This window comes from Maylandia zebra, linkage group LG7 (genome assembly GCF_041146795.1).
Source record: "Maylandia zebra isolate NMK-2024a linkage group LG7, Mzebra_GT3a, whole genome shotgun sequence".
Lineage (NCBI taxonomy): Eukaryota > Metazoa > Chordata > Actinopteri > Cichliformes > Cichlidae > Maylandia > Maylandia zebra.
Window position 1 is genome coordinate 62,856,512 of NC_135173.1, and position 13,360 is coordinate 62,869,871.

Below are 13,360 nucleotides of genomic sequence, written 5' to 3' on the forward strand. Positions count from 1 at the left end.
AAAAGTCAGTAATTGTTTATTAAAATTTTAGAAAAAAGTCAAGTGAAAGATCCTTGCAGTCATGGAAAAATAAGAAGTGGCAGTACATTCCCAATAGGAAACAGCTGCATGATCTTTTCCAAACAGAACAAAGCCGGCAAACCCGGAGGAAAGCCGAAGGAAATGTGAAACTGTGTTTAGACTACCTGCTGAGCTGACTTTAAATACAGTTTAAATTAATGTAAGCCGAGTGTTTATCTGTACGTGTACTTTCCAGCAAAACTCAGTTGGAACAAGTTGCGCGTCCAGATTTGCATGCTGACGTGTATAGTTTGCTCTCCCTGCTATGTAATACTCTAACCTTTCATCCCTCATCTCTGAAACAAATCCAGTAATAATTTCCAAAACACAGAGATGCAAACCCCTGCTTATACAAAAGTCTTAACATATTACATTTATGTGTCTGAAATATTTATCTTCATGTTCCTGTTCATCCTCCAGACAACAGAGGAGCATGAGAAAGAGACAGGACTTAAATCCAAAGAGGCCAGAAAGTACATCTTCAGCTGTCTGGATGACATAGCCCACGTGAGTCTTTATAAACCAAATCACTTGCATCAAATCAAACCACACCAGACTAGGGATGGGTACCGGTGTCCGGTGCCATGATGGCACCGGTTCTGACATAAACGGTAGTAACCAGACCGAAAAGCAGCGCACATTTCGGTGCTTTATTTCGGTGCTTTTTTTTCCTGAGCTGTGATACACTTTAGATTCTAGCCAATCATTTTACGTTTCCGAGGATAGTAGGCGGGGCCAGGTACGTACGTTCTGTTAGAGCAGAGCTACAGATTAAAAATGCCCAAGGCGAAGCGGTCAAAAGTCTGGCTGTACTTCATAGCAAAATATGCAAACTCAGCAGCAACAAGTGCTTTAAGCTGATACTGTGATACTGTCAAAGGAGGTAACACCTCGAATCCGATGAAACACCTGGCGACGCATAGCGTTTTTTTTAAAAGCCCAGAAATGCGCCGTATTTGATAGCTTGCTGCGAGACCTCACACCGAGCACATCTACTGCGGGTGGGTTGCCTGTTATGTAGAGCTGGGCGATATGAGATTTTTTCATATCACGATATGTTTTTTTCATTTCAGGCGATAACGATATCTATCACGATATAAGCCAAATAACTATATTTGTAAGATTTAAATGTGCCGTTGCTCACAAGTAAAATGTGAAATAATCAGCAGCTTGTTTTTATTTAAATATTTATTTCCCATAATAAGTTCAACAGGGTAGATGTACTTAAGGAACATGAGACTTTTTCAGATAAATAAAGGCAAATATTGCAAACTACACAAAAGGCAGCCGCTAAAGCGTTTAAGTTTCAAAATAGAACAAACGAAACAGACTACTAAATTGTCAATTCCACTTAGAAACAAAATATTAATTCTAAAAATAAATCTTAGTTTGTTTTACAGAAGAACAGACAAAACTGACTAACTTTTGTCAATATCAAATAAACTGAGAACTAAAAGGAAATTCTCCATCTCTCCTTCTTGTATAGCTTAGCTTTTCAAACAGTTTTAACAGTTACTTTAGTCTGACAAAAGCCGAATGACGAATTAGTGCTTCCAGTCAGAGACTGAGGCTACGTCCACACGTACACGGGTATTTTTGAAAACGGAGATTTTCCGTTTTCGTTTTAAAAAATAATCCCGTCCACACATAAAGGCAGAAATGAAGGAAAACGCTGCTATGAACATGCCAAAGCAGCAGGTGGCGCTAGATTCCTAACCGTGCAGAAATGTTGGCCAATCAGAAGTCTAGAAGCCTCGGTGGGAAAAAGTAAACAAAGCTGGGGCATAGAAGCAGAACAGAGTCGTATGTGTGGAGGGACAGTAACTGTGTGTATATGTAAGCATTTAAACACTGCAGAGAGTAGAATTAACAGTATTGTAGAAATCCATTTCACCGAAACAATAACGTGGCGCACAGTGTGACGCATGCACCAGTTTATTGTATTTCCAGACTTGCTTTCGGCACAATTTACAGTGCATGCTACTCTGTTTTTTGTCAGACTTGAAATAGCCGAAATACCTTCACACTACGGAGCTTCTATGGCTCTTCCGTTTGACAATCTCTCCGGCATTGGAACCATCATCTGTTTTCTCTTCGGTCACGCTCGGTTGATTTTTCTAGTCGGCACACTCATTTCCTCCATTACCCGCTGGCTGCTTCCCAAACAAACACACGTGCGGCTTGGCACTTGTGCTGTACGTAACAAGTCACGCGACGTGACGCTGCGGCTGTGATTGGTTCGGCTCTGCGCTACTTAATTTGGATTGGCTGACCTTTTTTTTTTTTATTTTTTTTTTTAAGAGGACAAGAGCGGCGAGGTCTATCGCGATAGCTTAATTTCTCTATCGAGTAAAAGTTATATCGCGATACATATCATTATCGTTCTATCGCCCAGCTCTACTGTTATGCAACATCCCCCAAAAACACGAAGAGGAGAGTCCTGGCCCCTAGCCCTGCCAGTGTAGCAGAAATGATGAGGATGATGGTGGCAGCAGCCGTTCTTCTCTGCGTGAGTAGCTAATTTACGTTGAGTAGGCTAACCACGTTATTACATTAATGCATGTAAGGTGAACTAGCAAACACCGTCGTAGCTACATGCGGCTGTCTTCTTGTTTGATGGCAGATACTCCCTTCACCCTGGCTAAAAAGGCTAAAATGACCAAAGAAAAAGTGGAAAACCGTTAAACATGAGAGGTTTAGGACAAAGTTTGTGTTTTTTCCATTGTTTAAGCACTGCTTCCAGCCAAGAGTGATGCCATATATGCCCCATAGCTGCAGAAAAGGCTAACATTGTTATATTTTTACAAAAAACAGCTGAACATGAGAGGTTTTTGGACCAATTTTGTGTTCTCCATTCTTTAAGCACCGGTTTGAGCACCGTTTGAGCACCGGCACCGTTTCAAAAGTACCGATTTGGCACCGGTATCGGATAAAACCTAAACGATACCCATCCCTACACCAGACACAAATAAAACACCTTACAATACAATACAAGTCTTACCTTCACAAAATATATATTTAAACCTAAGTTTGTGGCTGTGACTTGCTCTGTCAATTAGGTGAACTTGGTGCTGAGTCCTGATAACGCTGACATGCAAGCAGAGAAGGCAGACAGGCGGGAGTTTGTGTCTCTGCTTAAGAGCATGCTTTTGGTCGATGCCGAAGACAGGACTGTTCCCACCAGTGTCCTCAGTCACCCCTTCCTCACTATGACTCATCTTCTGGACTACCCTCACAGCAACCAGTAAGACTACGACAGCTCACAAGATGTGTTGATTTTCACATTCCTGTGTGCTTCCTTTCTCCTGTCTAACTTAGAGCACACTGGCATGGTAAAAATACAGTATGTACTCGTGAACCACAAACGTACAGCTTCCCTTGTCACCCTTACCAGTGTGCAGTCATCTTTCCGCATCATGGACATGTGCCACACTCGGTCCAGCAATGCAGTTTTTGACGCTCTCAACCAGAACACCATTCATTTCTCAAGGCCACCTCTAGCTCCCACTGCCTCCTCTGGCCTCCTGGGCTACAGCAACATACCAATCCACACTCAGGTGAGAATGTGCTAGGAATAGGTTTAGTCTGTCATTCAGCACAGCAAGTGCATAAATGCCTCTAAACATGTACAATTAATTAACATATTGTTTCTGTTGGCATATTCTTTAATGTTGACCTGAAGTTGCTGTAATGCATCACTGTAGTAAACTGGATTAAATATTTCTGTCACATTGACTTCACTGGCACCGCTGTCGTTATCTTCTTTTCATGGCTAACCTTTGTTGTGTCTCTTTGTCACCGCTCCTTTTCATTTCCTCTCTTCTCCTCTACCTTCTCACCTGATTTCTGTCTATCACTCACTGCTCTCTGCTCTGCCGTTGCCTCTGTGTACACGTACCTGAAGCAGGCTATCACCCAGTCGGCTCCATCAGTGTTGCATCCGGGGATAGCTCTGACAACCGGAAATGGTCAGTTCGGGTGCAGTGACTCATTCCCACCTGCCCTCCTTCTTTGTCCTCCAACCATGCAAGGTATATCGACTGTTCATAGCTTCTTTTGGCAGTTACACAACATTCATTTTATATTTTCTAAGAAGTAACTTTACCCAAATGGCATAAAATTTAGTTATTGTGTAACAGTTTAATTTAATTAAAATTTTCTGTTTTTTAAGGCAACCTTAATCAGCCAGCAGGTTATTCTGTCCCCATGGCAACTCAGGCACCTCCTATACAACCCTTACCTGTGAGGCCTGGTGTAATAGCTCAGGTAAGCTCTGTACATGCAACAATAAGTTGAACTGTTAAAGAAGCAGTGGCAGACACACCCTGAGTAACTCTCAGCTCCCGTCGCCCTACTGCTGATGCGTCACTGAGTAGAAGTTCCTCAAAAACCACTTCTGACGCCAATGGAGATCAAAAGAAGATTACATAACATCTATGATTTGACTCCTTTGTCCCTGTAGCAGGCCTGGTCTAACCGGGGGCAGCAGCTCCTTGTCCCAGCAGCCTGGCAGCAGATGACTCCAGTAGGGCCTCCTCCCTCTCACCCACCACCACCACCACCATCCTCCCTAACCAAGGACACCACAGCTGGACCTCAGCGAATCAGCGACTGGGGGTGAGTCACAAAGACTTAAAGTCTGGGGAAAGTCCCTGCTTGCAAGACTTGCACTGGTCAACATTTTTCTGTCAAATTCTTTATTGGCATGTGTGCAAAAATGATAAGATTCATTTTGGGAATTACCAAATGATGTGCAAAGCAGGGTTGAAATATCATTACTGGAGTCATGAGTTGTAACTGTTTTTCTTATCATGTCACAGCATGTTTTCTATTCTCTTTATGCTTTTACCCGAAATATGGAGCTTCATGTTTCTCTTTCACCCTTTACTCTTAAAATCTGTAACAGGAAAGTGCGTCCACACAACAGCCACTATAACGCAGTGATCAAACAACCTCTTCTGACTAATCAGATGCCAGCGCTCTCGGCCCATCAGCCGATCAACATTGGCATAGCTCACGTTGTGTGGCCACAGCCAACCAATAAAAGGAATAGGCGCAGTCACAACAGGTTGGCTTCTGCTCCTTGTGCACGTCTTTGGATTTTAGATTCTCTGTCACTGATATATTAAACATTTATGAAATAATTCTGTTTAAAGGAACCTGTCTCACTCCAGCAACGTCCACATCACTGGATGTCGGACCCCCAAAATGGCTGATGCTGTTGAACAGGCAGTGGCAGGAAGGGAGCAGCCTCAAAGGGAGGTGCCTTTAGTGGAAACCAGGCAACCAGAAGTTCAAAACACAGATGAGGACGATGATGATGCAGAGGAGGAAGTGAGCTGCTTCAAAGAGGTGGCGACGAACGCTAATAGAGAGTCGGACTTGCTCAGGCAGCGAGATGTAGCGGTTCTGATGGCCGGCACTGACGGGAGCCCCACGCCCAGCGTTATCAGCATCCACAGTGATCTGACAGATGCAGAGGATGAGGGTGGGGAGGAACAACCACTGAGGTGCCGTCTGAATGAGTGAGTATAATCAGGAAAATTAACTCGTTCAAGCTCACCCTGCTTATGAGGGAAAACATGTCAGCTTCACGTACAACATTCTGTGAAAGTCCCTGCATTATACAAGAGACTACCTCTAAATTCGGCTGTTTCAGACTTAAAAAAAAAATCTAAAAACGTCTCCTCAGGTGCAAAGAGAAGTGTGTGTGTGAGGCTTGCGGAAACACCAGTTTGTCTATGGAGAGAGTGTGCTCACTGAGCAGCCCCGACAGCAGCCTCAGCACCAGTTCGTTTGCCTCCAACTCTCTTCAGTCCAGCCCTTCAGTCTCACCATGCAAGAGAGCCAACAGGTAGCAGTTTACATCCTTCAGTAACTAAAAAAAAAGTTGCTCAACAGAAAAACACTGAAAACACTTTTAAGTAGCGGTTGCTTGAATCTTCTTTATGTTTGTTTGTCCCTCCCCTCCCGTTCAGCATGTCTGAGGATGATGGTCACGAGAGCGGCTGTGACACAGTGGAAGGCTCCCCCTCATCCGACACGTCGACTTCCCCTCGCGGCAACAGTTCCTATCGTTACCTTGACAACAGTAACCACAACAACCACCCGTCTTTGGCTGCCGTAGTAGCGCCACTACCTTCGCCTACTGTGCAGGGCAGGAGCCCACGTGGCATCAGGACAATGGTAGTTCCACCAATGAGAGTGCAGAATAACAACACTCAGGGGATAGAGGAGCGTGTCCAGAGAACCGGTCAGTGAAATCTGATTCTTCAATGCAAAGTTTGTCTATGTGTATAATTATAATCTGAGGTTGTTTTTGTTTTATTGTATCTTTTTGTTTGTTTTTTGTTACACGTACAGAGAGCTTTGCGCTGTTTTTGTTTTTCTTTAAAAAGTGTATAAAAGTGGAGTTTTTAAACAACCCACCTGAAATAGTGGTGGGGGTGGTCATGTTTTTGGCCCAGTTGTGTGGTCTGTCACCTGTGCTTTGGTGGTGTTTGCTTTACAGGTCATTTGGAAGCAGTAGGGGCTTACCGCCCCCTAGTGGGTCATAGAGGCTTTAACAGGTGATCAAGAGACAACAGCAGAAGACTTTCTTCTAGTCTAAGACCTCAAAAGATGCATCCATTGTAGGCAATGCTAACATTGCCTCTGTTATGGCTTTCCCTCCGTTTGAGTTGAAACGTTCCTCAAAAGTTTTTCTTCTTTAAATCTGCATAGTCTTCCATCAGTGATCCACATTGTATTACAGTAGTTTCTAAAGGTTTACATAAAGACAGGACAGGATACTCTGTTGGATCCTACGTACGGAGGGGGAAAGGAGGATGCATTTGGTTTGGTACTGGACCAGAGCTTGAGTTTTTGCCGTTGGTTCTTGCTGTGCAGCAAAAGTTATCCTAAGACACTGACATGAGATCAGTTTCTATACCCAGAATATAATTTGGTATTATAAATGTGTTAATTGTGCAGTGAGTTTAAAACTGATACAGATCAGAGTCTGAGGATCAACTTTGCTCAGATGCCATTTTCTGAGTGTCCATTTTCCCCTTTGCCTGATTTTATGGATTTTCTTATCTGTTTAATGGTTCTGTGTTGTATGTGAAGATTCCCAGCTGTTTACATATATTCAGGAGTAAGGCTTTTTTTTTTTTTTTTTTTTTTAACATTTTGAGTCATGACAGGTTAAAATATGTCATGTTAACTTAAATTAGTAATGGTCACATTTTGAGATGCCAAAAGTTTCATGTTCTTTAAACAGAGTAAACCTACTGTCACTCTGGTGTGCATTCTTGTTTGAAGTCATTGTGGTTGTTGCTGTTACTTTTTAGTCACACAGACTAAACCTGGAGTCTATTTTTGGTTTTGTATATGCTTTTGTTTGAATAATGTGTCTTCTGTCTCTTCCAGTCTTAGAGTCCTGGTCCCGGTCCAAAGGGCGATGCAGCTTCGTAGGACAACAGAGCACTCCCTCCTCCATCCCCCTCCTCCCATCTGCCCCCCTGCTGTCCCGACAGCAAAAGGTGACTGGGCAGCAGCACCCTCTGGGCTTTGGACAGGTCAGTTTGTGTCCTTTCTCTTGTTAATATATAGGCCGTTAACAGGTTTGAACTAAGGTTTGCTTCTACTTAGAGGAGATCATTCCAGGAGGACTCTGTGTTTCCCACACTCTGTATGTGGTACTGTGTGTTTGTCTATGAGGCTGACTGTAACAACAGTGAACAGCTGGAAGGGAAAACCAGGGATCAGGACTAACTTGTAAGAAGCCAGTGAACTTTCAAAGTAGTAATGAGGCAGATTTTAATCGACTACTAAGTCAATTGTAAATTTCATTTTTCTTCCCGATTGGAATTGAGTGCATGTTACAAAGTTAAACAACCCACCCCAAGGATTAATGGCATATACTGATTCTGATATTGTCAGCTTGTGCAGTCAGCTGTATGTTTATACTCAAGAATCTGTCTTTTATGCTGCCACTGTTTACCAGGAAACTGCTGTTTCTGAGTGGCGGTAACATAATCTGCATCTCTGAAGCTTGCACGTGTGTGTGTGTGTGGTCGCGTACTGGCAAAAACTTGAAAGTTTCTGCTTTCAGCCAAGAAATGGTTCACAGCATAGATTACATGGAAAGACAATGTGCAATTTATACACTTTGTCTGCGATGGATTACTTACAGAGGTGCTGAAAGTTTTTGTTTCCCTTTTCTGAGCTCTTCTAATCTCTGTTCATGAAATGACTTAACCAGTGGCTTAGGACCAGCAAAAAAAACTTGTTGAGCCAGTTGACTGGCTGCTGGTGCGTTCAGGCCAGTAATGGTTTCCAACATGTCCAGATATCACCCAGAGTTCACCTGTGAATCAAAAAGCTAAATCAGTAATCTCTAATATTGTTTTTTGTTGCTGCCAGTTGAAAGTAAAACAAGAGTTTGTTGTTTTTTTTGTTTTTTTAGTGGAGTGGAAAACTCAGCAGCGTTAGGCTGTGTATCTATGAGCTCATGTTCACAGCAACAGACACGAGTAATGTCAGTGTTCTGGTCTTACTCTGAGAGAGAAGAGCATGCGCATATATCAGAGGTCTCAGACTGCTCCTGTGTGAGTTGCGCCTGGTGTTAAATGAGTCTTCTTTGTCTGTCCTCTCCCTCAGGTGCAGCCGTACGCTTCAAACCAGAGCAGCAAAGAATGGAACGGCAACTATGGGCCTCTGCGGCCGCACGCCTACATTCCCCCTACTGTCCACACGCACACCTTCAGCCCCACACACACCTCAGCCGCCCCCCACACTCTGCTGTCCTACCCTCCCAGCGGCCCACTCACCACCGCCCACCATCCCCACCCCATCCTGCCTTCTCGCCCACCTCCTCCCCCTCTCCTCCAGCATGGCTACGGTCTTTCCCACCCCCAAGGAGGCGCTATAGTTCACCAGGTGACCCTGAGCATCAGCGCCCACCCTCACCACCCTGGACACCCCGCTCCCCACCCTCACAGGCTCCTCCCTTCCCCAACCATCCACCCGCACCACCAGCCTGGATATGCCGCCCACCCCCACCAGTTCAAGCCTCCCTTCCCTCCTCCACCGCCCCCTCCTCACCCTTACATGGCCTCCCCAGCCGCCTACACAGGCTTCCCTCTGAGCCCCACCAAGCTCAGCCACCACCCCCAGTTCTCTTATATCTGAGGAGCAGGGCGGGGCCACAGCAGTACCTTCTGGTCAGGAAGGGCCACGGGAAGTGGACAGGGGCATCAACCTGGGCCGGGAGAGCTAGCAGCAGAGCACAAAATGGATGCATGTAATGATGAAGATGAGCAAGAAGAAGATGGGAAGATGGAAAACAACATATCATAGCGGACAGAGTAAGAAAAAAAGTAACAATGCCGAAGATGACGTTAAAGTTCGGAGGACAAAGAAATTCCCAGCCTGTAATCCCGATTCATTGATTATGTTTTGATTGTCGGAGCATCTTGAGCTCTGAAAGACTCTCCGTGAAATCGACTAACAGAAGTAATAATAGATTAGAACCGCAAAGCTTTAAAGAGAGCGCAACGGGAGTGAATGAATTCATATGACAATAAGGAAATTTTAATTAAGAATGTGTCCTTTGCATGTTACCTCCCATCAGTGGTTGTTTTTCAGAGAGTATGATCTAATTCACGGCTGGAAATCAGTAGTTGTTGCTGTCAGGCGGCCCAGCCTCTCTCCCCCTTTATCCTTATTGCCTTGTAGCATGTACAAGCCGGTCAGATTGTGTTTGTTAAGCCATCCCAGTGTGTATCGACGACCGCTGATAGCCCCCCACCCCCTCTTTGTTTCGGGCAGACTGTACTGCTGCCCTCTCTTAGTGCCTTAAAACGAGTGTCTCTGACGTTACTTCAGGAGCTTATACAGTAGATTGTACATTTAAATAGTCTTGCAGCACTTAACCTACAGAGTTTAAATAAGATGGGCTTATTGGATACATATGAGGTTAATCCTTGTTTTCATGTTATAATATTGGCAAACGTTGGACTTGGGTGTGCTTTCTAAGTCAGAGTATGGATTTCTTTTAGCTAGAGGCTGCACACATAGGGCTTTGACTGAATGAGCTTTTTATGTACATAAAGAGTGATTTGATATTTTGATAATCGTTTTCTATTCACTATAATACTTAATTCACAACAGTATTGTCACTGTTTACTGTAACTGCAATACAATCTAGATAGACTCTGGGTTGCTGTGTTTTTATTATTTGGCATTTAGGCTAGACTTGCATTAATGCATTTTACGTTCTAGATTTTGGGAGTGGCATAGACTTTAAAAAAACATGAATTTTTATGTTTTTACTTTAAACTGCTTTTCAGTGTTTGAAATAACCTATCAACTTACAGTATCAGTGCTGGGCTATCGAGTATTAGAGTTATAATCGTTTGAAATTATTCATGTGAGGCAAACCTTTTTTTTTTTTTTTTTTTTGGTCCATGTATTGAAGCCTGTTGTCAGTTTTGATACATTCCTTCAGGGTGGATGCATAGCCTTGATTTGTGTGTTTCTAGTGTTTTTCGACTTTCTTTTCCCCCCACCGTGTAGTAGAGCTGTGTCTTTACCCGTCATATCAGCTGGTATTTTACTCCAATCAGCACCAAAGACTGTTTGTTTTTAATAATTACTGAAGCATGGTCGACGATATTTCTCTCTTTTTCACTTCCAGCATACTTGTTGCGGTTGTCAACATTGGAATATATTGTGAGATCTCTATTTTGAGTGTTTTGGTTGAGGTTTTATTATTATTATTATTATTTTCTGAGCTGTGTTTGGCAAATTGTTTTTTGGAATGTATTAGATAATAAGCTGCTATGTACTGATTATCTGCCACTTCGTAGCTGTGAATTTCGAGGATTAATCTCATTCTAGCCTGCATTCTCGTTCCTATATTGTAGTTCTGACAGCTAGATACAATAGAAGTGGGGTTTATTTTGATCCTAGAGTATATTGAATGCTACTCTATATGATAGTGCCTCTGTATATTGGCTTTGTTGTTTTGAAGTGATTGTAAACTGCTGTAATGGAAGTTATGAGTTTTCCTTTTCTCTCTCTCTCTCTCCCCCCCCCCCCCCCCCTTTTTTTTTTTTTTTTTTTAAATTCAGTGCTTTTTGGTGTGTGTGTGTGTGTGTGTGTGTGTGTGTGTGTGTGTGTTTTGTGCGTATGTATTTAGCATCAGTATTTCAAACGTAGGCTGGATTCACTCTTTGATTCTGTGTGCTGTTGACGTATTATCGTTTTCTTCTTATTTGCGTTATCGGACTGTATTCGCAATTCTTCGTACTGTACAACTAGTGCCTTTCTTCATACAAGTGGCTGAGAGATGATGTCTCGCATCAATATCAAAGCAGTCACGCGTTAAGACTAGTTTTCTTTCTAACGGGATCAGATCCTGTTTTCACAAAAAAAGAAGAAGAAAAAAATCCAAAGTTTGTTTGTTAGACCGACATGACGTCTAAAAACAATCCCTCTTTTCACAGAATCCTAAGAAGGTTCAAGTCAGGGAATGTTTCATCGTGCTCACCGTACTTGTGCAGTACTCCAGAACATAGGGCCTGAACATACACAAATGCAAAGCTTTACTCTCAAACAGTGAATGTATTTGTGGAACTCGACATCTGTTTGTGGTTTTCAAATGTTGTTGCGTTTCTGTTGGCTGCACAGCTTTTTTTTTTTTTTTTTTTTTCTTGCTTTTTTTTGTGATTGGGATGTTGATATGCAGCTATTACCATAGGCAGACATCATGTGTTTCAGTCAGGGGCTCCTTCAAAAGGCTTTATCTATCAATTAATATTCAAAGGTTTAGCTCCAAAGTTATCCCACCCTGATCTGCTTATTGTATTACATCATATGGGTTTTTGCTATGTTGCTTAATTAATGGGTGTATCCTGTTTGGTTTTTTTGTCTACTATTCTACCGCGTTGATGAATTTTAAGTGATGCGCGATGGTGCGCAGTTTGGCTTGGAGTGCAACTGCACCGTAACATGTACTCCACTCCAAGGAAAATCAGTTTTTAAATCCTGCGGCGTGCAGCCCCTGTGTGTATTCTTTGTCAGCCACGCACAGGTGATGAGATGTACCAAATTCAGCAACATCGCACGCCACAACCCCCCCCTCTCCATTTGAGGTTAACAATCTCAAAGGCACTAGAGGGGTTGCACAGCCCAGGATCCAAAAGCACTTGGTGCTCAGCATCCTCGAGCAGGCCTGAGGACTGCTCGGACACCAATAAAACACAAGAGGAAAGCTGAAATTTCTGTGACAGAGTTCCTCCTATAGGCATTGTAACTAACGAGTCCCTCTTATAAAAAACAAAACCAAAAAAGCAATAATCCAAAAATGGCTCCACTCTTAACACTAAAATTTGGACCCCCAGGCCTGCCGTTATTGGCGCTATATCAAAGCTACCAAACATCCTCTCAATGTCTCATATGGACTGAAAAATAAGCAGTGTGAACACATGAATTTTTGTATGGCACCTATGAAATTATCGGGTAAACATTTGTTGTACTTGGACACAATTATGTAGACATGCTTGCTAAATTGAATCTGTTACTGTTCTAAATGTGTAGATTTGTGTGGCTTTGATTTTTCATTTTGGTTTTATTTTTTATCTTAAATGCTACACTTGTGTGACATGTAGCAACTGCACTGTGCAATATACATCAATTTGAGGACTGGGGAAATGATAATTGTTTGGTTGTAATTATGTGTGTCTTACCAGTTTGCAGTCGTTTTCCTGCCCCTCGCCCCTCCTCTAGTTCTCAGTGAGTTTCAGTGTGACCAAGCCGTATATACTTTGTCACAAAAAGCGGGTTCCTTCTTGGTGACTCTTATTGGTGAGTGTCAAATTATGAAATGGTGTACCATGTCAAGATTCACTTGGAATTAAAAAAAGATCTTTTGCTTCAGTCTGTGTCTGCCTCTGATTGTACACTGATGATTCGTGAAAGTTTATTTAAAGGGATTAAAACACGAAATGTGTTTGTTGGGATCATATTAAAGTGGACCCATTGTGTTCATTTCTAGTTCCATATTTTTATCCCTGAACTGTACTACAAAGGCTTGGCCTGACTGACAATATTCCTCATTTCTCCTATACTGGCCTTTGTGCTCCCTCTTGGCTCATCCAGTGTCTGAAATCAGTGCAGAGCAATACTGCAGCATTGATCCAATACCAATTCAACACAGGGCCAGTATTTCCAGTGCTGATTCTGATACTTTACACCGATTATGTAGGGGAGAGCAGTGTGTTGTGATTTATCAGATCATCATTAGTTTGCAAAT

The 13,360-nt window shown here is 42.8% G+C and overlaps 1 protein-coding gene across 1 annotated transcript in view; it reads left to right on the forward strand.

Moving 5' to 3' along the window:
- hipk3a (homeodomain interacting protein kinase 3a) overlaps nucleotides 1–12,984 on the forward strand; it is a 33,774-nt gene extending 20,790 nt beyond the window's left edge. Inside the window, exons 7-18 of the mRNA XM_004569382.4 lie at nucleotides 481–567; nucleotides 3,120–3,304; nucleotides 3,455–3,617; nucleotides 3,968–4,091; nucleotides 4,232–4,326; nucleotides 4,523–4,677; nucleotides 4,967–5,128; nucleotides 5,217–5,585; nucleotides 5,753–5,914; nucleotides 6,039–6,313; nucleotides 7,471–7,619; nucleotides 8,704–12,984. Of these exons, the coding sequence (XP_004569439.3) occupies nucleotides 481–567; nucleotides 3,120–3,304; nucleotides 3,455–3,617; nucleotides 3,968–4,091; nucleotides 4,232–4,326; nucleotides 4,523–4,677; nucleotides 4,967–5,128; nucleotides 5,217–5,585; nucleotides 5,753–5,914; nucleotides 6,039–6,313; nucleotides 7,471–7,619; nucleotides 8,704–9,234 (2,457 nt within the window). The 3' untranslated portion in view covers nucleotides 9,235–12,984. The remainder of the gene's footprint in view (nucleotides 1–480; nucleotides 568–3,119; nucleotides 3,305–3,454; nucleotides 3,618–3,967; nucleotides 4,092–4,231; nucleotides 4,327–4,522; nucleotides 4,678–4,966; nucleotides 5,129–5,216; nucleotides 5,586–5,752; nucleotides 5,915–6,038; nucleotides 6,314–7,470; nucleotides 7,620–8,703) is intronic.
- Nucleotides 12,985–13,360: the final 376 nt, after the last annotated feature.